The sequence below is a fragment of the Daphnia magna genome, linkage group LG3 (assembly GCF_020631705.1).
Source record: "Daphnia magna isolate NIES linkage group LG3, ASM2063170v1.1, whole genome shotgun sequence".
NCBI lineage: Eukaryota > Metazoa > Arthropoda > Branchiopoda > Diplostraca > Daphniidae > Daphnia > Daphnia magna.
Window position 1 is genome coordinate 4685082 of NC_059184.1, and position 22881 is coordinate 4707962.

The 22881-nt window shown below is 40.5% G+C and overlaps 1 protein-coding gene and 4 long non-coding RNA genes across 21 annotated transcripts; 3 read left to right on the top strand and 2 right to left on the bottom strand.

The window, feature by feature from the left end:
• The first annotated feature begins 953 nt into the window (after positions 1–953).
• LOC123470481 lies at positions 954–1797 on the top strand. Its single transcript, XR_006644145.1, has 4 exons — positions 954–1070; positions 1134–1219; positions 1280–1360; positions 1456–1797. It is a non-coding gene; the product is annotated as an uncharacterized LOC123470481 (long non-coding RNA).
• Positions 1798–2298: 501 nt separating this feature from the next.
• On the bottom strand, positions 2299–3306 carry LOC116918571. Of its 2 annotated transcripts, XR_006644144.1 has the most exons (3): positions 2940–3288; positions 2394–2879; positions 2299–2313 (listed from the first exon to the last, which is right to left on the bottom strand). It is a non-coding gene; the product is annotated as an uncharacterized LOC116918571 (long non-coding RNA). The 2 variants fall into 2 exon arrangements; XR_004391556.2 differs by lacking the exon at positions 2299–2313 and having other exon boundaries at positions 2450–2879; positions 2940–3306.
• A 275-nt stretch (positions 3307–3581) lies between these two features.
• Positions 3582–5432, top strand: LOC116918572. Its single transcript, XR_004391557.2, has 2 exons — positions 3582–4064; positions 4173–5432. It is a non-coding gene; the product is annotated as an uncharacterized LOC116918572 (long non-coding RNA).
• On the bottom strand, positions 5255–17859 carry LOC116918569 (tropomyosin). 16 transcript variants are annotated; one of them, XM_032924294.2, is made up of 10 exons: positions 17715–17859; positions 17460–17585; positions 11695–11828; positions 10510–10627; positions 10167–10237; positions 9423–9498; positions 8839–8901; positions 8350–8419; positions 6809–6939; positions 5702–5799 (listed from the first exon to the last, which is right to left on the bottom strand). In XM_032924294.2, the coding sequence occupies exons 1-9, from the start codon at positions 17826–17828 to the stop codon at positions 6857–6859; spliced, it is 855 nt and encodes a 284-aa protein (XP_032780185.1). In that variant the 5' UTR covers positions 17829–17859; the 3' UTR covers positions 5702–5799; positions 6809–6856. The 16 variants fall into 16 exon arrangements, with proteins under 16 accessions (XP_032780188.1, XP_032780186.1, XP_045026682.1 ...); XM_032924292.2 differs by lacking the exon at positions 8839–8901 and adding an exon at positions 9168–9230; XM_032924299.2 differs by lacking the exons at positions 6809–6939; positions 10167–10237; positions 10510–10627 and adding exons at positions 7815–7945; positions 9735–9805; positions 10874–10991.
• On the top strand, positions 17485–21448 carry LOC116918573. Its single transcript, XR_006644146.1, has 4 exons — positions 17485–17613; positions 17683–20275; positions 20664–21000; positions 21093–21448. It is a non-coding gene; the product is annotated as an uncharacterized LOC116918573 (long non-coding RNA).
• The last annotated feature ends 1433 nt before the right edge of the window (positions 21449–22881 follow it).

Here is a 22881-nt window from a genome sequence, read left to right on the forward strand (position 1 = left end):
ATTTAATAAGGATCACGAAAATCCTACTCGTTTTGTTATGGGATCATTATTTCCGGAGATATTGGCTACTTCTGGTTACTTCCGGAAAATTTTCGTGACAATCTGCAAAAAGTAAAAAATGAGCTGTATCGTCCTAACAATTTCAAATACTTTTCTTGCATTTGTTAGGGTGTGGTAGCTATTATTCCTTGTTTTTCTTGCTTTCCACACTACAGGCTGATCCTACGAGCTACGACAGTTTTACCTACAAATGTTTAGCGTTTCGTGCTGCAACTAGTAGTTGATATTCTAGGATGTTATGCCTAAAATTGGAATTCAGCTATCAGAGATTAGCAAAATTCAAGTACTCTAAAGCAAGTATTGTACTTATTTCAACATTCAAAGTAAAATATAATTTTTGGTTCTAGGCGGAAACTCTAGATGGCGTTGATGTGCGTCTATTATGAAGATTATGAGTGACAAGTTAAATAGCTGTTTGTTACGTTACCCTGTTATGTGTTTCAAAGGATTTTTCGTAAAAAAATTTACGGTATGTTGTTATCTATTCAGTATTGCTATCGTTGGGTATATATTGAAAAGGAAACCCTTGAAATAGATTGCTTTTTGTCTGTGTTGGTGTTTCACCTTGTCAGATATGCCAGCTGTTGAACCAGTAGCCTGCATTCCTGCTATCAATGTACCACAAGAGATCCTGACACTTTGAGAAGGCCACTATTGCTTACATAAAGATCACCATCCAGTTCAAGTACTGTTAATGGACCTCAAGCCTTTTGTTTAAGCTTAGTGATGTGTTCTCTCGTCAGTCAATGACAGAGTCTTCATCTACTTTGTGTTGCTAACCGTCAGCCCTCAGCATCCCAGGTTCCAGGTTCCCCAGATTTCCAAGTTTCTCTGATTAGCCAACCATCATCCAAACTCTTCAGCTCTTCATTGGGGTATTTCAGAACATTACTTATCTTCCATTACACACATCTGTAACAATTTTCTCTACACCTTAGGCTTCTCTTCCTCTCTTCTTAATCTGCTGAATGCCAACATTGAATAAGGTTCATCGTCATTGCCTTTCCATGGTATTTTAATTTGGTGGCTTATCTGGATTTCTCATTTTTAATGAATCTTTGTTGTACAAACAGAAATCATAATTGTTAATCCTGCTGTTATTCTCAACATTACTTAGCCAGCTCACGTGGATAGGCTTTAACATCAACTCCATTTTTTGGTATTTTAAGTTTCTATATTATGGAGCATTGTTGTGTTGTAACAAAAACTTCTGTGGTAGGACTGCAAATATTCATCTTCCTTCGGTACGACACTGCCGTTTTGACCATTTCGGTAGTTTCGCCCCCAGTGGACCACACGCGTAAGTTCTTCGTCTTTTTCATCGTTTTATCAGACAAAGGCCTTTTTCCGCTCAAAATCACTAACTTCTTTTTTTGCCTCATTTAATCTATTTAGAACTACTTTTTCTTCGCCTTCCTGTCGTTTTTGTCTACGACTTCACCTCATCGCTGTCTTCGTTGACGTCTTCGCCCTCATCTCCGTCTCGTCTTCTTGGTCGTCTTCGCCTTCTCTCCGTCTCGTTGTCTACGTCGTCTTTGTCTACGCCATCACCTCGTCGTCGGCTTCTCTTTCGCCCATCACGTAGAGAATTCACCGTGGATCGTCGCTCTGGTATTGTTTTATTTTGAATTGTTATGTTTAAGTTAACCCGTTGGCTGCCACCCCGTTTGCGTCCCATTTTTTTTGTAGCTTGTAGGGACCGGCCGCAATGGCCTTCGCCGCAAGGCGCCTTAGGCAATGCACCAGTAGGGACTTCTCTTTGTCGATGCGGTGGCGGAATCCTGAGGGTGTGCATTCCCTGTAATGGATTCCGTCATTGTGTCAGCCCGGACTTGTCTTCGGACAAGTCCCACCTTGTTCGCGATCCTTAAGACGCGATGCTTAGTTACTGTAGTTAAAGCAACCTACGGGTTGCGTGGCCTGGCAGCCAACGGGTTAACTTAATTAATTGTGTATGTATGTTTGTGTAAATATTTGTGTGTATATTTATTGTTATGAAAAATAGTGGTGGAATTGTTGGGAGGAGGTGGGACAATAAAAACAATTTAAATTATATTTTATTCTTTGTATTTGTTTCATTTATCTTATTCGAATTTATGCAAATCAAAGATAAACTTAGATTTTTTATTTTCCCTACCTATTTCACTCTAAGTCCAGCCATCTCACAAGTACTTATTTCAAAAGATTTCACAGTCGGTGAAACATAAGTGAATGTATAGTTTTCTTTGTTCCACTTAACTTCAATTGCAATCACTTAACAAAAAAAAAAGGGAAAAAATTACTGAAATGAACTAACTCCACATAGTGGCATCACAAAAGGAATTAACCATTACCTTCTTTTACTCCTTTGTTTCTGTTGAATAAGGTAATAATTCAACAAACACAAGAATGATACTGGATATGTTTTATTTAAACTGACAACATAACATTAGTTGCATTCTCTTCTGTCACCGAGTAACTCCAACGCCAATGAAACACATCAGGTGCCTCCAGGATCTCTGCAAATTAAAACTGTAAACCACTACAGAAAATACCAAGTCCTAGTCATAGTCCTAGATTGAACCAAGTCCTTGAATGATTTTGCGGCCACCACAGTACATCAGGTACATCCCAAAGACCTGAAAGCATGATTTAAAAAACTTAAACCATTAACAATACATTCTAACATCACCTGATAACACCTCCAAGAATCTAAGAAATTTGGATAGAGAAAAATATTATAAAGAACTACTTTTTTTACGTATCACCTTGGGTACAAAATGGGTATATCAGACTAACGGAGATGAAAAACGTGCTAGCAAAGCCAAGCCATGTTCCTCCTTTAAAAATTTAATACAAGTGGTACGATGTTTCTTTGACATGAATTTTTGCCACAATACCTTGAACAACTCTGCATTGATTGAATTCACAAGATGCAACTCAAAATACACGGAATCGGTGGTAAAATTTCAAGAAGAGAGACGTTCGTTTCATCGACCATCCTCTGTCCGAAGCCACGCGAAATGAAACAGCTGACAAGCCAGCTGACATACCCATAAAAATTCTACGAAGTTAGTTATTTCTCCCCTAGATGTCTTGAAAATATACGGGAATGTCAGCTGTTATTGCAACCGGTTTCGCCACGATTAAAAAAATATATATATATAATTTCTCTTATCCAAATTTTCTTGTTTTTTCAAGATTTTGATAGTTGTAAAAGTAAACTATTGTTAATAAAAGCTATACGGTGTTTAAAAAGTAAGGCTATACCCTTCCCACTTTTTTCAATTTTGGCCAAATTTCAAATTTTGCTTAAAGTACGTGATTTCGATACAGAATTGAATGAAAATTACGGAAATCAACTTTCTTTTTCCATTGGTCTCATAGTTTTTGAACTAAACTTAAAAAACAAAGAGTAAAGTTGGTGCGCTAACAATACTTTGTTATTCTTATTGTTTAAAACAGTTTTTTGTCAAAATCGGCAAAAAACGACATCTCTTTAAAAATTCGACAAAAATCACACGGCACATTCAAAATTGATTTGATTAAGTGATTAGTTTTCTCGTTAAACCAGCAATTTAACTTTCAAATTACCTGGTACAGCAGTAACTACATCAGCGTCACCTGGTATCTGCAATAGCACTTCTTGACACTACAATAGATTTTACCTTTATCTTAATGTCTTTACCTCCTAAGTTATTACTTGTCTTGGAAATAACTGGATGAAATCTTGTGAAAAGTATTTAGCAGGGGCCCAATCTAACGCACTTCATCCTATCGCCTGAACGCCATCCAGTTTCTCCTTCACAACTTCCAACAGTCACATCCCGAAGTTCAGGGGCAACATCCTTCGAGACGTTGGCAGTGCTCACGGCACTACAGTCACTTTAAATTTGAAAAAAAAAACTTTGGGTTGTCGGGAACTTCGCGAACACCGTGAGTCGTTTAATGACTCCCATCTGCTCAAAAGATGCATGGAATCGTGAACACCATCTATCGTCTGCAACTAACACTATATGGTCAAGGTAATATCGTCTGTTCTCATCTAGTCAAAATCTCTAACGCAAAATATTTCCTATGAATTTTCAACTTTTTAAAGTATAGTACTATGTTTAAATTGACACAATTGATAGGAATTGAAAATGAAACAGGACCAACCAATCGACTGTGCTGTGCGAGGCGCTAAATTCGTATCTGTATTCAGCCACTGACAATATGGGCAAGGAGAGAGGGGGAGGTTGATGCAAAATGTACATTAAAAAACCAAGGCGACGGTATTGCCACATACCGTTGCCAAATATAAGAAACGGAAGGAGAAGGATCTTGTTAGTGTTTATTCCATGGCAAATATCAACTTGGAAACCCTCAAAGTGGCTAAATCTGTTTCTCTTGTTCACGTACTCGAAATATATGTGAGAAAGTAAAACAACCAAAACATTCAGAATAATTCAAGAAAGCGTCGAGAATAGCGTGCTTCGAAAGAAGTAGTTACCACCTCTGACGACTGATTGCGTGCATGGCAATTATGGCAGAAGTACAGCTTATTTTTCTCCGTTATTATCTGAAACTTCCGAATCGCCCTTCTACAGACGAACGAACGTTTCGATCTGCTCGTCCACATTGCATATCGTTACCTCAGCACCGATAACACATCAAGTCTCGTGTAGTGAAGAATAAAAGCCTACCACTCTTTGGAGAAAAACCGTAAGGGTAAAATACACAAAAGAAGACAATTAAGTTATTGCTGTCAGCTCGGTTTCACGAATTTGAGAGAAGACATATATGAAGAAAAATCATGAGACTCGACTGCTTTTGCTTGGAAGCCAATACAGACACAAAGAAAGCTTATGGGAAAATGGAAGAATGTGGGAAATAAGGTGGCTGGCGCTGGCTGCAAATGCCAATGAATAAAGAAGTGGGAAGTGGCAGATTTAGGTAAACACAAGCTGTGTTCCACAGTTGGAAAAAAAAAACTGGTTTGCTACTTTCCACAAGCGCGTCAAACGAATTTGTTGAAAATAAATTAAGACAAAGAGATGAGAGAAAAAAAAAATCTCTCATCATACAGATCCTTTCTGATGCGCGCACTGGATGTCGTCTTCGGTCTGAGTTTCTTCTCCTTTTTTTTTGTTCTCACCGAGATATATTTAAAATGTATGTAAAGAAGTGAAAAACTCCCGCAACCAAAAAAAAAAAAAAAAAAAAAAGAGAATAGTCAACAATCCAATTAGTGTTGGTATTTCCAGTTCGACAACAAAGAAAAAAAAAAGAAGGCCAAAGAGAGAACGGAGACAGAGGGATATCAACTCTAATAGAGCCAACTTAAAAAAAGCCAAAGATAACAGATGAAGAAAGAAAATGGCGTGTTTGTTTTTTACGCAAAAAGATTAAAACCAATAGAGGTTATAAACAAGAAGAAGAAAAGAAGGTGTGGCGGGCGTAGAAGAAGGAGAGAAATGGGAAAATACATTGGGCCAATCGATTAGAACAAAGGAGTGTTTCGTGTCTTGATTGTGTATATGTGTGTAGTGGCTGTGTTCATGTGTGTGGCTGCTCAATGTTGTTCTTGTTGTGTTTTTCATTTGTGTGTAAAGAGAAAGGACATCAGAGGAAAGGTGTAAGGGTATATAATTTATAAAGAATCTCTGGTGTTTTTCTTTTGAATGGTTGGTGTTCTTTAATAGCCAGCCAATTCTACGAAAGTGGTATCCATTTCGTCTGCGATTGATTTGTATTTCTCCTTCTCGTGGACCAGTTCGTCTGTATAGGAAAAAAACAAACAAAAAAAAGCAAGAAAACAGAAAAAAGGAGTCCATTAGCATCGTGGCACTCACATACGAAACAAGACCATGCAAAATTGTTGCAGGTCTTTTTTGCTATTTTTTTTTCTAAATTGGGAATAAGGTTTCCAGGCTCTAACCAACCACTTGAAAGTAGTTGCTAAATGAAAGAAAAAGTTGTTTGAGTAGCATGCAATACTCCTTATATGCAGAGAGAGGGTAGTAGATGATTTGGGATAATCAACACGTTGTCAGAGCAAGGTAAAAAATAATAATAATAATGACAAAGAAAAAAAAAAGGAGAGATTCCATTCGAAAGGCAAGCCGTGGGGTACATGTCGAAGAGGACGCAAAAAACTTTGTTGCTGGTTCCGTTGCTTTTAAAATCAACTATAAGGCATATAAGAGGGTTTGTCTAACACTGTAGTCCTACAAATCAATGGAGGGCATCGTGCTCAGAAAAGGGTAGCAAAAAAAATAATAACAATAAAAAAAATAAATCCTATAGATGAAATATTATAGATGGCAGATGGCCGGGTGAAGGATCACTACAAAATAAAATAGTAAAAAAAAAAACTATTCGAGAAGAGTAGGCCGCTAAAAAAAAAGGGGGGGGGGGATATGCAGACAAACTACGTCCCAGCAGTTTCCATCCGACTTTTCCTTCTCGACGATAACAAAACTATGTCACGCATGCAACCAGTTTTTCTTTTCTTTTTCAATTATCGATCAACGAAAAATCGCAATGAAAACTGCTGGAAAAATGATGAGAAGAATGAAATGCATTCCGATAAAAACGTTCATCTAATGAGTAGGTGGTTTCGTTCCTCTAAGAAGAAAAAACTGACGTGAAAAAAGGAACAAGGGCGGACACTAATGTTTTCGATCCAGGTCAATTCATCAGTCCAAAAGGAACAAAGAAATCAACGCAAAAAAAAAAAAAGAGAAGAGAGCAAAGAAAGTGATAATGTTCCCGAGAGAAATCCAACCTAAAGTGAATAGTGGTAGTAGTGGGAGCAGTAGCGTTGTTGATATCTCTAGTACGCCGAAAGTTCTGAGAAAGTCTGGTCCAAATCGTCTGTGATTGACTTGTACTTCTCCTTCTCGTGCACCAACTCGTCTGTTGTTGATACAGACATGTTGATGGTTTCAAGGAGATTTTTTTTTTTTTTTTTGTGTTTTATATTTTTTTTTTGTTTTGTTTTTGTGTTGTCCATGACGATGGAGGCGATGGAATTTTCGTTTGGTTTTTGATTGAATTTCGGTTGCCCCAAATGAATCATCGATTTACAGAGAGAAAGTGATGGTGAGAGAGAGCAAACAATAAGGGAATGGTTCGTGGATGGAGAAAATGAAAACAAAAAACCGTGATTAGTTCTATGCCAATAGTAAAAATCCAGGTGAATCTTATTCAATACTGGATAAAAAGCCAAATAGTTGTAAGCTTAAATCTAAAACATAAATTCGCTTCAATTAAAAGGCAATTTTTTTGTGTGTAAAGTAAACAAAAAAGGAATTTAGAATAAAACTTAACCGCATCGAGCTAACTAGTAATTCACAAAACCATTTAATATTTCTTAATGCTTGAAAAGGTGCAGTCGATTTCGCGATAGAGTGTGTTGTACTCATCCTTCGATGTGACCAACGCGTCTGATCCATTGCGAATCCGTTCGCCAAAAAGCAGCGTGTTAGTAAGTGACACAAAGAGAGAGAGAGAGATAGAGAAAGAGATGACATGAGGTTAGTCTCTAAGAAACGATTCGAATAAACTAAAGGACGCGAGTCTGAATCTCGCCTGTGTGTCCACATGGCAACAATTAAAAAAAAAGATGCAGTGATGAACAGAAAATGAATACATTTATATTTTGGGAATGCTTCATCGTTGCTTAGTGATTGATCCAAACGGAATGATGGAAGAATCAGAAGTGGGGAAAACACACAAAAAAACAATACTTTTTTTGTATAAAAAAAAAAACCAAAAAAAAGGTTTATAACCTGTTGGCTAGATGTGAAACATTGACAGGCGCGCATGCAGGAAAGGTATTACATATTCTGGATGTCCTGGAGTGTGGACTCCATCTCTTCTTGCAGAAGTTTGTTCTTCTCCTTTTGGGCGAGCATGTCGTCTGCTCGGAGCAACCCATGCCACACAGGATCGTTCGGTTTATTGGGGAATGAGGAGGACACAACAAAAACACACTCATTAGTTTAAGATAACGTGCAAATCATGCGCCAGTTATGGCAGATTATATCATTTAGATATAAATAACAAAAACAAACTAAAAATTTGAACTGAAAACGCAATTCATGCTGGAGTGGACGCGAAACATGCTTTAAGAAATTGATATTTTTTTGTTTGTTTTACTGTTTTTGGTTTTGTTCTTTTTAAATAAAAGAAAATGTCGTTCGACGGCACGAAATTAAAGCTTTAAAAATTGGTGAATTAAGAACTAAAATTAAAAGAAAAAAGAGAGAAAAAAAAAACAACAAAAAACCTTAAGATTAAAAGAAAAACGGAAAATGATTATACCCTCCAGTCGGTCGACTTCCTTCTGCAATTTCTGCACTGAACGTTCGGCGAACTCGGCGCGGGCTTCAGCCTATGACGAAAATAATCAAGCGTGAGCCGTTTTTTTTTTTTTAAAGCTACTCAAATGGATGTGTGTGTGTGTCAGTGTAGGTGCGTGTTCGTGTGACGGACTATGCCAGGGCATGCAGATGACAGGCCTCTTTTATCAATGCAACACAACAAAATAGAAAACAACTAGCAAGCTGGAAAGGACAGCTGCAAACCTTTTTGGCTGTGACCCTTTTACATCCGGGGCGTTCATGATAAATTTTTCGAATTGACTTTATGCACGAAAAGATATCGATGATATCACTCCGCGAATAACTGAAGAACTCGTTTTCCAAACGAAAATCTTTCACATCAATTGGAAACGATTCCACCCTCTCTTTTTTTTTTTTCTCTCTGTCTTTCTTTTTTACTAAGTGAAAGGTGATGGTTGTGTGTGCATACCTCTTTAAGCCGTGAGGAGAGTGTCTTGATTTGAAGTTCGTACGATTCTTCCCGGGCAGTGGCCTAAAAATCAAGTCACGACGAACAACACAAACGCAAGCAGGTGAGAAATTAAGTAAAACCGTGCAAATAAACTACATGGCAAAATAACAGGACGACGACTTATCGTCTAGTACAACACGGGTGTTACGGTGTAAGGGATTTTTTTTGAAAAACGCAAGAAAAAAAAAATCTACTAATGTCGTCAAACGCGAACTCATGCCCCTGGTCACACACAAAACAAAATGTGCCGTGTGAGATGATATCGTTTCATCACTACGCTCTTCTACCTGCTTCATCCTGGTCGTGAGCGTCTTGATCTGCTCCTTGTAAGCTTCCTCGCGTTGGTTGGCCTAATTCAGGGCAATGAGCCAATCGCGTCACGACAGAACATTTTGACATAAAATACGTACTGCTTCTTTTTTTTTTTTACAAGAGCTTAAAATACTAATTAATTTAATACTTAATCAAATGGAGCGTTTCGATTAAATTAGAAAAATCAAGAATAAAATTTTGTGAAAATCAAAATTGGGGATGGCTTATACCTTTTCTTCAGACACTTCCAGGGACTTGAGGTTGTTGCCGACGACGCGCAACTCTTCTTCAAGCTCCACGATTTTCCTGTAAAAATGAAACCGGATAGCGTCAGCCAAGTCTAGAGAAGCGAACACACAGTGAAAAGGAAGATGATACGACAAAAGGGACGACTGGGTAGGGTGTGGAATCACGTGCAAAATAACAATAAAAAAACAAAAAACGGTCACCTTCCGGTGATTGTTTAAATGTGAAGCTGGACGCACAAAAAGGAAGGCAAAAAGAGAGAGAGGACAGAGAGTGAAACGTGCTCATGCACTTACGATTCGCCTTGCTCCGCGCGCTCTTCGGCACGTTCCAAATCCGCTTCCAACATGACCAGTTTGCGAGCAACCTACATCATCATCGTGCAGCAACAACACCAGGCACACACAAAAAAAAAGGAGATAAAAGACATATTTGGTAAGTTTCATTCTAGTGGGTTAATATAAACAACAGACACAGATGCATGAATGGACAGCATAGCACGGGGTTGGGTACTCAAACACTCCTGTAAAAAGACATCCAAATGTTCGAATTAGTCAGACAATGACCGTTGAGAAGTTTTTTAAAAAAGAACAAATCTGGGTTAATAACTCGATCGCATGCCATCTGGTGGAACAGTAGGGTAGAGTACCATGCTCTAGATGTCGGGCAATGTAAACGACGAGGTAAAAAAAAAAAGGGTTTTGACTAAAAGGAGATACAAATCTTACGTTTCACCGGTTTCGGCGCGCTCTTCAGCACGCTCCAAATCCGCCTCAACCATGGCCAGCTTACGGGCCACCTGTGGTTCACACAAGCACCATCAATCTACTGTTTCTTAATTTGGCTCTTTTTCTTTTCCTACACACTCATCTTAGCCCTTATCCATTTAAAGTCTACGTAATCCAACAACAACAACCAGTGGCCGTCATCGTTATTCACTTTGTGTCACCCAAAATGGGACACGAATAACAAAATTGGTTTCTTTTACGAAAAAGGAACGTGACTCTGTCTCTTCCACGAATGAATATTATCTTTCAAATCTTTAAGGGTGAGCGGGGGGATTCAACTTGCCTCGTCGTACTTCCTATCAGCCTCTTCAGCCAGGAAGCGGGCTTCTTTCAACTGATTTTCCAACGCGTCCATGCGCTCCTCATCGGAGAGGCTGCGGTTCTCCAACACCTTGCGCATACTGCGTGAGTACCAGACATTGAAATCATGAATTTAAAACAACTTATTTCTATCCTAGAAACAAATGTGCCCAGCCCAGCCTTAGAAACTTAATGAATAAACTTTGAGTGATGACGATGGCATTTCTTTCCTTCCTTTCCATCTAAAAATTGCAAAGGCCATTAATCACTTGAGTAAATAGGTAAACCTTGCGTGACATCCATGTTGCTGTTGTTTGTTTTTCTGAATATAATTTTTATAATTATACCTCTTCGTATTTCTTGTCGGCCTCCTCGGCAATCAGTTTGGCTTGTGCTACTTGAGCTTCCAGAATGGCTACACGGTCGTCCTCCATGTTAGTACGGTTCTCCAATGCTTTGCGGATGCTTCACAGTAGGATGAATAAAAAAAGAAAGAAAACAAACGTCAAACAAAGGGTATCATCATGCAGACCCGCGTGCGTCTTTTGTTTTTTCTTTTTCCGTGTTTTTTTATCAGAGCCATCAAAAGGGGAAGTCAACTAGGGAGTAGCTCTCTGGCATTCGTTACGGAGGACGATGGCGATCCATCAGCTAAAACACTATCGAAGGAGGGGTTATATCGCCCGTCATTATCGTACGGTGTTCCGAACACAAAAGGGAAAAAAAAAAAAACGGGAGCATGCAAAGGACACATTCTGTACAAACGCAGGCATAACGAAAACAAAAGAGAAAAAACTCACGAGCATGCTGGAATTTAAAAAAAAAAAAAAAACTTACAGCCTGCGTCGGAGTGAAACTCAATCGACCCTACATCCCGCTTAATGAACCTGAACTTTGGAAACTGTCATTAATGCCCCGCTGGTCCCCCCTTTTTGTTTTGGGGATGTTCTTGCTGTCACCAACAACAATCCACAACATCCGGCATGAATTCTATGAACTTATGCTAAGCACAACCATATATGACCCCCCTCCCCCATAAACAGTCTTCTTTCTTTAATCACGAGAAAAATAAATAATGATATCAAAAAACCAAATAAGACGAGATAACAAAATTCCCCGGATTTAAGCTCATGTCGTATAAAGATTGACAGAAAGAAAAAAAAATTACCGTTCTGATTCATCAGCTGAGTGAGAGGCCTCGGCCAACTTGGTGGTGGCGGTATTCAAACGCTCCTCACTGCGCTCCAAATCTTCCTCGAGCAGTTGGACGCGACGATTCAAGCCAGCGACTTCACCTTCCGCCTGTATTCGTAATAAGCATTGTGAAAGATAAGATTTCATCAGTTGGGCTGAAAGATTAAACCGGATGAATAGTGTACATGTCGCCATGAGAGCCGTTGAAACGATAAGCTCGGAAAATATCACTTCGGTAATCAACTCGCTCCTTTTCCCTACGACTAAATAATCAAGAAACGAAAAGAAAAGAGAAAAGGAAGGAAAATTTCGGGGGGAATGAAGAAGAGTTTCAAAAAACAAAAAAACAACAACAACACAACAGCGCATTTTTCAAGATCCTATCGCAAATGAAAAATGAATCTCGAGTTGGGGAAAGGTGGGTAGGAAAGAGAGAAGAGTGCGGAAGAATAAGAATGACGAGATTCAGGGGAAAAGAGAAATGAAAAGGAATATATAAAATAGAGTTGCCCATGTTTAGAAGCTGTTGAGTCGAGGCCACAGACTAGGGACCTCTCGACCCACAGACTCCCAAGCCAAAGTTACATGTCCATATAAGGCATGGCAGCAGACTGAGCGTGTGTAGAGAGCGAGAGAAAGCCCGTATATTCTCTCTCTCTCTCTCTCGTTCTTTCTCTCTTTCGGTTTCCAGTACAACAGCTCACGCACTCACCGGTGCTGCTGCTGGTGGTTACTTTTGTGTCTCGGAGAAAAGTCGAGCTATACACTCACTTCGAATAGATTTTTTTTTAGAGGGGGGCGAAAAAGGAAATGGCAGCAACATCGGAAAATGACAACCAGACTGTGTTTTCTGCAACAGTGATTCCGAGCCGGGCAAACACCCATCCTGTTCATTACCACGCCTTAAACGTACACACGTACACATCAGACACGTACAAAAAAAAACCGCCTAACAAAAACCAGCTCAAAACATCCTAACGTGGAAGAGATATTTAAAACAAAAAATAAATAAAATAAAAAGAAAAAAAGAAAAAAATCCGAACTTTGATCAGAGATTAGACTGCAAAATAAAGCAGATAAAAACGAAATGGAGAATAAAAACGGTGAAAAGAAAAGGGCACCAATAACTCACTTCTTCTCTTCGTCTAATTTCAATTTGTAACTTTTTCCTATACTCTTCGGCTTCTTCTTGATACTTTTCAGCTTCTTCTTTCGTTTGACGCATCTTCTTTTTCAACACGTCGAGCAAAGTGCCTTGTTGGGACGACATTTTTCTACGTTGATTGGGATTTTTTGTAACGAATTAGGAAAATAAAGAGTTCAAATTTGTGAATGCCAATCTGGAATGGTGATACTGGTGGGTGGGGACGAGAACTCCTTTAGGAATGATTGTCGAGATGTTTGGTATATGCTACGCCGACACACAACACTAATGGCCGCCACTGGTGTGGCTTGAGGAAAGAGGATAGGAGAAATAGGAATTGAATTCGAGTGGCTCGATCAAACTAGAGGCCCAGCACACTTAAGGAATTTGGTAAAACCAAGGAATGATGTGGTGGCAGTGGTATGGAATGGTTTCGACGATGGCGGCCAACGGAATGGAAAAGACAAAAACTCTTGGCTGGGGCACCACCTGCTCTCGAGAGACGAACGAACGCGAAACTAAGCAACCGATCGTCTGGCCGTGTCGGTTATCAAGACCTAGACACATACACACACACGAACACACACACTCACTAGGAGAGCGAGAGTCACAGAGAGAGAGAAGGGCCCTACCATAAAAAGCCACTCCCTCCTAACGCCCAAATTTGGTTTTGGTTTTTTCTTTCAATCAGGACAACTACGGGCTCTTTCGAACCTTCTTCTGACCACTGATTTCTCTTTACACACTTACAAGCAGACGATTGTCAACATTTCAAAAGACCCGTCTGCTAGTTAGAAACTGACGTCATCCTGAGAAGGTATCACAAAATTCTCTTTAGGACATGGAATAAGCGAACGTCGCACCAATTATGGTATGCGACACGGAGAAGTCGTATCTTCCGATTGAGAAAGAAAATCGTCTTGGTGAAAAAAAAAAAATCAGACGATTCTGATTCACTATTACGTAAATGGGTTGTACAAAAATGGGTTTTTCTCTTTTCCGTCCATTTTTTTTTTCTTTTTCCTCTCTGACGGGTGTTTGGACTTTGGAGGGTTTTCGTAAAAAAAAAAAAAAAAAAAGAAAAGAGAATTGAAGATTGTCTTGTGTGTGTTTGTGTGTGTGGCTCTATTAGAGACCATGCTGGGTGTTTTGGAAGATCGTGTCTGCCCCGTTTGGTATGAGTCACCGCCGTTGATGACTGACACCATGAAAGCGAACCCAACACACAAGCACGGGGCCAAAAGTCAAGAAAAGAAGGAGAAAAAAAAAGATGTACAGATAAATAAACGAGCGAATCAACAAGGTCATCACGCGCTACTAGCACATTGGTCAAGAGAATAGGGCAAAGAAGGGAAGCTTGTTTAACTGAATTGTTGCTATCTCTCTTACTAAATTGTCTTTTTTTTTTCTTTTTTAAAGTTAAAAACTAAAACTGTTTTGTTTTTCCATGGATGGAGGACAAGAAGAGAGGAGGGCTGGCTGGCTAGGGCACGATGGCCTTCTTTTCGCAGTCATCCACTTTCCCCTTGCATGCCCATGAATGGTGAGAAAAGCAAAACAAAAATATAAAATAATAAAATAAATATTCAGTCTTTTAAATAAAAAAAAAAAAAAATCTCCCAGGAGGGAAGAGAGAGAAAAGAGAGAGAGAGAGGTGCGCGCCTCCGGGAGGCAAAAATCGGGACTTCCAGACTTGGATCTCTTCGAACTGGGTCTTTTTGTTGTTGTTGTTCGTTCGGTGCAAAAGCTGCATCTATGTAAGGTATTCTGTAATGTGTAGAGAGAACTATTGCTATCAGCGCACAGCGTTCGAGATCACCGTTTTCTATGATTTCTCAACGAAAGGAGAACAAGCCAAGCCAAAAAAAAAAAGTCGTGATTGGGCGGAAATCCGTGGCTTGTTGAACTATAAAAAATGATAAGATTACATTATAGAGTATAGAGTATAGAGAAAGAGAGAGAGAGAGAGAGAAAGAGAGAGAGAGGGATTTGAACCTCGATTCGTGAGCAGGAATGGATTAACTATTTACACAGCTTTGCTGTAAAGCCGACTGACCCGTTTAAGCTGATTATTCATGATATTGTGCAATTCGTTTTTGATTATGTTGAATTTCATCATAGTGTCCGAGCTGAAGACGGACGAAGCGAACCCGAAACCCGGATAATCGGCGCATCGGTTCTTACGGCGGAATTTCTCGGCCAACACTTCCGTTCGGACGCTCTGGCATCGCAATTTGGATAGTTCTTCCGCTTCAGCATCGGCTCCGGCTTGCTGGAGTTGTTGGTTGCTGCTGTTGCCGTTCAAGTCAACCTCTCCCGTCGCCGGATGATGACAGCCGGCTTCGTGGCTGTTGCTGTGCTCGTCGCTGCTGCCGCCAATCGGATCGGGTCTGAACCGCGGCTCGGAATCCGAGTCGAAATCGGATTCTGACTCAACCGACAACCCGGTGCCTGCGGCGACATCAGCGGACCCAACTGATTGCAGCGACAAACAGTTGTTGTTATTGTTGTTGTTGACTTGAACGAACGCTCCGACCGTCACGTTCCCGTTAGAAAGGCGGCTGACGTTACCCAGGCCGTGTCGCTCCAGAAGTTGTTGAACGGCCCGCGAGACGGCCACTGACGGACGAGTCGACAGGGCGTCGCTCCTTGACAAGTCGGTCATATTCTCTTCTTCTTCCATAATAACTGCTGCCGTTGCACTCTGGATGTCCACCAGCATATTCTCAACGTAAGATTAAGTGGCGGTTTGTTTTCGGAATGCTCAGCTATTCAATGGTCACACACTTTCTCGTTGTTGTTGGTAGTACTAGATGATGATGCTCTTGTGTTATTGTTGTTGTTCAGAATTAGAAGGAAAAAAAAAACAGACGCCCTCGCAACAGCACCGCCAATGTAACAACACCCGACTAGTAGGAAAAAGTTGTTGAACTGTTGCCCAATTTTCTCTTCTTCCTCTTTCTAGTTTTCTTTTTTCTTTTGCTTCTTCGTCTTCGTTTTTACGTTTTAACAGTCGTACACACTCTCTCTTGGCTAGAAGGGGAGGGCTAAAGCACGAGGCCAGCCTTCCATGTGTGTGTAGACAGTGCTGTTGGTAGTTAGACCACCCTACCAACGGACAGTTTTCCCTTCTCTATTTTCGACTTTCGGGGACGAGACGTCTGGAGTCGCAGGCAAAGATTCCCGTTTTATCTCCGATAGCGATAACCCTCCCACCAAATTTACACTCACATAGTAGCCACGTATGCACTCACAAGCAGACAAGTTGTTGAAAAAAATGCGGGCTCATGCACGAGCACCATCTATCAAAGCCAACTTGAACTTGGACGAAACTTCTTTTCTCTTTTCTTTTCTTTTTTTATATAGGCCAGTGTTATGGCGCCAAAAATTAGAAAAAAGTAAAACAAAACTTTCAAAACAAAAACAAAAAAAAAAAAAAAAAAAAACAGGGAAAATTTGAAAAGAAGGAGAGTGAGTAAAACGGCAAGTAGCTTGCAAATGTTACTGCTTGTAACTTCCACTGATGATTCTAGACAAGGAACTATTTCTATTCCTATTTTTTTCCTTTCATCATCGTCGGACCGATCGGACGATGAAAAACACTGGGGAACTTCTTCGGCTATGCCCCCCTCCGAGTGTCTAACGCTCCAACATGATTTCTAAGAATAGCACTCTTTCGGTCGAACGGGGAGAGAAAAAAAGAGTCAATATGTCGAGAACGCCATCTAACGCCGTCCAATTTCCGCTGACGTCAAGCCATGCAGTCTTTCACGGTCCTAGTTCGTGTATGCGGTCCATATAAGGCCCGAGAACAAGATCCTCCAAGAGCGAGAGGCGTCAAAGAAAGAGAAGAAAAACAGAGGCCAGGCAGCCCAGTTCTACTTTTAGCATTGGTCGATCCTCTTTTAGCGCATTTAGCGCACAGCAAAAATGCGCTGGAATAGATTTTTTTTTTTTTTTTTCGTTTTATTTTGTTGTTGCTTTATTTTGCTCTTCTTCCACCCTTTAAGCCTCTCAATTTCTATACAAAATTCCATCCTTTGGTGCAGGATACGTAAAGAACAACAACAAAGAATATTTCCTTTCAATTTTTCTTTTTTTTTTTTAAATACGCAAGGAATTTTGTCTTTTCTTTTCATGTCCTCATTTCCCTTTTCCCGTGTCTCCCGTCGAACCACGGCAGTCACAACTTAGTCCCGCAAAGAAAAAAATAAAACAAACTAAAATCTCATCGATTGAGATCTCTTACAACAGGGAGGACTTTGGAACTGCACAACAGTAGAGAAACATATCTGTTTTCGGGCCAAGGTGAGTCAGCATGAGTAACATAGAGAAGTTGTTAAGAGAGACGCGCCAGATGAATCAAAAGTGAAAGTTTTTTTGTTTTTTTTTCCTAATGTCCTGCCCATACCCCTTGTCCCTTTAAAAATCCTGCCAGACGGCGGCACCGTGTCCCGTCGCACATAAAAAAAAAATAATAAATAAATAAAGGGAACAAAATGAAAAAATTCCAGAAGCTTTTTCTCTGGCGAGATGTTTTCGATGCGATATGAGGCGGAATATTATCGTAGTATATTAAAGAAAACGAGACTCACGGTTTGGAGGGCTTTGTCTTTCTCTTCCAGCTTGGAGTTGGCGGCCAAAAGGTTTTCCTGGGCTTGATCCAGGTCGTTCTCCAACTGCTGCATCTTTTTCTGGAGAGCGCGTACCTCTTCCTCTGACTGGATAATTCATTTTCCGTTAATTGAGGTCAATTGGCACATACACAGCAAAGAAATCAAGTCGTATGGGAATTTGTAATATTATCTGATTCATTAGAAAAAAGAACATGGATTTTGTTCGAATCGAACCTTTTCAGCGCGGAGGTTGGCATCTCGCGATTGTTGTTCGCAAGTATCGGCGCGATCCATCGCGTTATCCTTCTCGGCTTTCATCGCCTGCATTTTCTTCTTGATGGCGTCCATTTCTGCTGGATTTGGTTTGGCGACTTACGTAGAAATTCAAAAACTAATTGAATTTGTTTTTTTTCCAATCACGGGAGAAATATGTAAACAAAACAAAAAAATCTGTTTAGCATTTACAGCATCACATTTTTAATGGCGGAAAAATGCGGGAGTCGTTTCAGATGGAGGTACCAGGGGATGAGACATCACATAGACGGATCTTAACAAATGTAGAGCATCAACGCAACGATATTTCCGACCTCCAGCTGAGTATTGCTCAGCTGTGTGTGTGTGTGTGTGTGTGTGTGTGCGTTGGCTATTCTTAACCCGCCCCTATCTAGCTCGGAATTCTTTCACTCTGCCGCGTAATGTCGAAACGCCTCCCAAACCCCCTTCACATTCATTATAAACGTGAATACAACATCAAAAGGTTAAATGAATATCGTTGAAACAAAGTGTCAGCTTCAAATGAAACAAAAAGGGCATAATAAATACAAATACAGTAAGTCCCCGACATAGATTCGTATCGTTGTATACGTTAACTAACTGAGTCAACCTGATTCCAGGAGACGGACAGGGACAGACGAAAGCGAGTTGCAATGGCCCGCGGGACAGACTGTCTCTTTCTACAGCGCCAAATATGGCAAACGAAACGGCGCTGCGTTTCGGATCGTTTGTTTTGGTTTTTCTCGAACGTGAATAGATTCGAGACTACTATCTTCTGACAAGGTCAAGTCCAACTTCATTATGAAATCTCTCCACTATCGTCACAGCTAGACCTTAGCATTACCTTAACCGGAAAGTTTCACTAAGCAATCCGAATGTGTGTGTGTGTGTGTTATAGTCGGACGACACTGGTTTCAAGAAATCACTTTTTTGTTTGTTTTTGCTTTGTAGCCGAAGATGAACCCATTGGTTAGAACGAAGACGAGTGTTTAGTATTGGGGAAATGTGTTTGGGAATAACAGAAGTTGAGAGGCAATGTTACAAAAGTGAGAATTAAGAACAGAGAGAGAGAGAGAGGATCGGATAAAAACAATCAGTTTAAAATGCAAACTCACCTCGGAAGTTGAGTGAGGAGCGAGAAACCCGTCAGGCTGTTACGGCGACTGAAGAGCAACTGTTCTAGCTTCGACGTTCTAGCCGACTACCCAATAACTCGGAGCCAACTGTGGAGTGTACACCCGGGTAGCTTCTATAGCCAGTTTTTTATTTTGCTCTCCCTTACTCCCTCCCGAGAAAATACCCACCTCCTTCTCTCCCGTCCTTGCAATGAAGAACCCGTTTTTTTTCGGATCCCGCCCGTAGAAAGCCCGCCTACACGTTTTCACTCTCACTCTTTTTCCTACCCATTCCTTCTTTGCTCTCAACCTCTCAATCCATTAAAAGAAACACTTTTTTTATTTCCACACTCGACATATTGAACTAAAATATTAGGATGAATCCGCGTGAACACGCTCGGAGGTTGCGGTCCGTGATTGCGTGGTTTGTTCTTTGAAAGAAAGTCACTGTTTTGTCCGGTTTGTAAATTTCGTGTTCCCTTTTTTTTTGTTTCTACATCCAAGTATATAATTAGGTTTTTTGCCCCTCAGAGTACCAACGGAACTGTTTATTTTATTGAAATGCATCATTTAGTTTTAAACGCAATAACCGCAGCCCGAATGATTGAGCACTTTGAGTAAAAAGTGTCCTCAATCAGACGGTACGTGAAAATGAAAAAGAAAGTGAAAATGATTGCAAGTACTAGGGACGAACAGAAAAAGCGACATGGAATTCCATATTCCAAATGGGTGAGAATTTATTCATACCGCAAGCTGCTCCCGACTGCTAATGGTTATGACGTAACTGGTGGAAGATTACATCGTCGTTTGAAGTCGAGATAACCTTTTTTTGATGACACTTGACTTTCTTTTCTCTTGTACGGTATTTCAACGTTAGAACTGTATGATACAAACCTAATCTACCATAAAACTTAAAGGCATCTAGTTAGGTTAAGCGATGCCGGAGCAAACGGGGAGTACGCTACGACGTCGAAACCTTCGCGCTGATTCCAAGATTAAATTCGTGATAGTGTCAGGTATTTACCAAAGTAATGTGAGGCATATTCAGATTTTGCATTACCTTTGTTTGAAGTCGTCATCAATGAAACAATAGATTCATTAACCTTGTACCTGCAGAATACGCAGCACACGAGCTCGAGCTCGTGCTGGATTCCAAAAGATGACGGGAGTCACGATTTTTCTGACTGTTTTTTTTTTCTTTTCTCCCTCACATCTACGAGGTCGCTGACAATCCGACGACTTGGCCGATCAACGGGATCGTACAACGGAGAACAGAATAAGAGGCAGAGAAATGGACGTTATAGTCAAATTCTTGAAAAGGGAAAATCGATACGACCTTGCCGATCCTTGCCACTGGGCATTTTAACACAGTGTTTCCTTCCATCGGAGATCTACACGTCGTCGTGTGTAAGACATTTAGCGCATATCTATACCTATCTGTCCCCCAATTGCCCACGACCTTTTACGTCTTTCGAAACTTTTTTAATATCTAAGCGTTCACCGGTCCGTCAAGTATGTTTTTTTGCCTGCGTTTCACTGTCGTCTTTTTTGGTGCTGCGTTATAGCCGACGCCAAAACATATCTATATAAACATAATTTGCATTATGCATAACTGACACTTTCAATGCCACCAGTTGATTGCCAGTATTTATTTGAAGAAAACCGGAGCGTAAGAAGAACATACAAATTGGGGTCAGTCATGACCAACGAGACAAGCGAATAAGAAAAAAAAAAAGTGAAAACAAAGTATCACTGGCGACGAATTAGATTTCTTTTCTTTTTTTTGGTCTCTCAGCCCGGGCACATAATACCTCAATAGCAGATTTTCGCTGATCTCGGCAAACTACAAGCGCCACTACCGCTGCTACGGGACATGCATGTATGCGCGGGTGCGCTCACGCACCAAAAATGGACCGGGATGTCGAGTCCATTCCTTCGCCATCAGTTCGGGACTCCCGAGAAACAAGAGACCTGACAAAAAAAAGAGTGACGACGTCGATTGGCGTCGGTTGCAGACCGATCTGATGGAATGTATCGTTCGCATTTATCCGCATAAACAAGAAACATTCTTTCATTCGTGTCTTGTGTCTGTAGGCCACGGTCGTACTGTGGAGACCCGCAGTAGTCGTACGGTTAGGCACCCATTTGTTTGTTTTGTTGTATATGTATATATATTTATATAAATACAATTTTTCTTTCTGAAACTTATTCTCCGCCTAGACAGAAACGAAAACGGAAAGGGATTCGGATATTTCTCTCTCTGGGTCCCAGAAATAGGTCGGGCTCAATGCGCGCGCGCCAACCGGCCATGCCACGAAGCCGTATTGGTTTACCCTAAACAAGACGAAATCCCCATATAAATGAGGAGGCGGAGGAGGTGTGCATGGGGTTCTCTCTTTCATTCGACGTCGATAACCATGTAGGGAACACAAGAGAAATGGAAATCACACACAGATGCAAAGAAATCCCAGTCAAGGCAACGGCCATGGATTTTGCCCGGTTTGTCTTTTATCTTGTACTTCGTTCATCTCCCACTTTAGAAACGAATTGCTGAAAGAAATAAAATGTTCAAACGGGGAATTATTCGTCTTTTCCTCTTGCTCACATCACAATGGGTTTGCATCAAAGGGCAGAAGCGAGAAATGACAATAAAAAGATCACAACTTTCTAATTCTCCGAGTCATACGATGGCAAAACGCCGAGTGAAAGGTCCTCTGCATGTGTTACTGATTTATCTGTTTAGACAAACGGTAGGTGCTTGTTCGTTGCAAGTGTAACTGCATCAGTATCACACACGCACGGAACATTACACACCAGTCGAGTAATAGAAAGCTAATGAGAACGCTCGATTTCCATCCTAAGAGTCGCATTGCGTGGCGTAACCCATTCAATGCTTGGCACATCAAAAAGAGCTTGAAATTAAATAACAAGGAGAGAGGCCCTTTTGTGTGAGTTGTATAGCATGAAAACGCAATAAAAATATCCACGTTATGCACGGGTATCAGATGGTTTTTCGGTTTCGACCTTTATAAAATCCCGTCGGAGCAAAACCAGCAGTAAAGCAATAAGCTAACTCACGATCTGCACAGCCTTCACCTACATCTAATGACACTGACTATGACGCCCAAATATGGTCAGGAAATGTTACTTAACCCATATAGCCTACGTGTGCGTGTGTATGCTTTAATAGAAAAGAGTTAAGGGAGCCTAAAGATGAAGGTAGAAACAGAAAAATGCATATTTATTTTAAAAAAAGGAGGATTTTAGGGAGATTTTTTTTTTTTTTTCTGTGTTTTTTTTTTGTTGCTCTCTTCTAATTTGCTTCCGGAATCGAGTCCAGCTGCTGGCGCCGCTGGTCCAGCCCGGACGCTGATAGCTCAACGTCTATATTTCTCAACGAGGACGGCAAAAGTTCTCCTGTACGTTTCACTGGAAGAAAGTTAGAACAACACAAAATAAGGCCAGCGCTCGCGACGCCGCCGTTAGTTTATTTCTGTACCAAAGACGCCAGGGCTCCTCGACCCCGGAAAAAAAATAAAAGAGATTTTTAAAAGCTAAAAAAAAATTAAAAAATAAAAATAATTATTATCTCCGCCAAAGAATTAAGAATACTTAACTGTGTATTTATTACGAAATACGTACCGGTAACCTTTCTCTTTTGCCAAAGGATTCGTTCGACGTATTGCTGCTTTCTGTGAATCATCAACCATCGCATGAGAGATGAGGGTTAGAGGTCGGGTGGATGAGGGTATTATCACCCTCTTTTTGCATCCGCCCAGCAGAGGGAAGATAGGATACAGAAGAGCTAAGAGAAGAAGAAGAGAAAAAAGAAAACAAATCGACACGACAAACCCATCTCATAAGCTTTTTGTTTTCTCCTCTTGGTCACGAAACGATTCGGGTATCATTTTTGTTGTTTGTGTTTAAATGACCAGATAGCAGAAGCAAAGGGGATGGGTACACATACTTGGACCGTGACGACGTGTTCCCAAGATGATCTCTGAAACCAACTT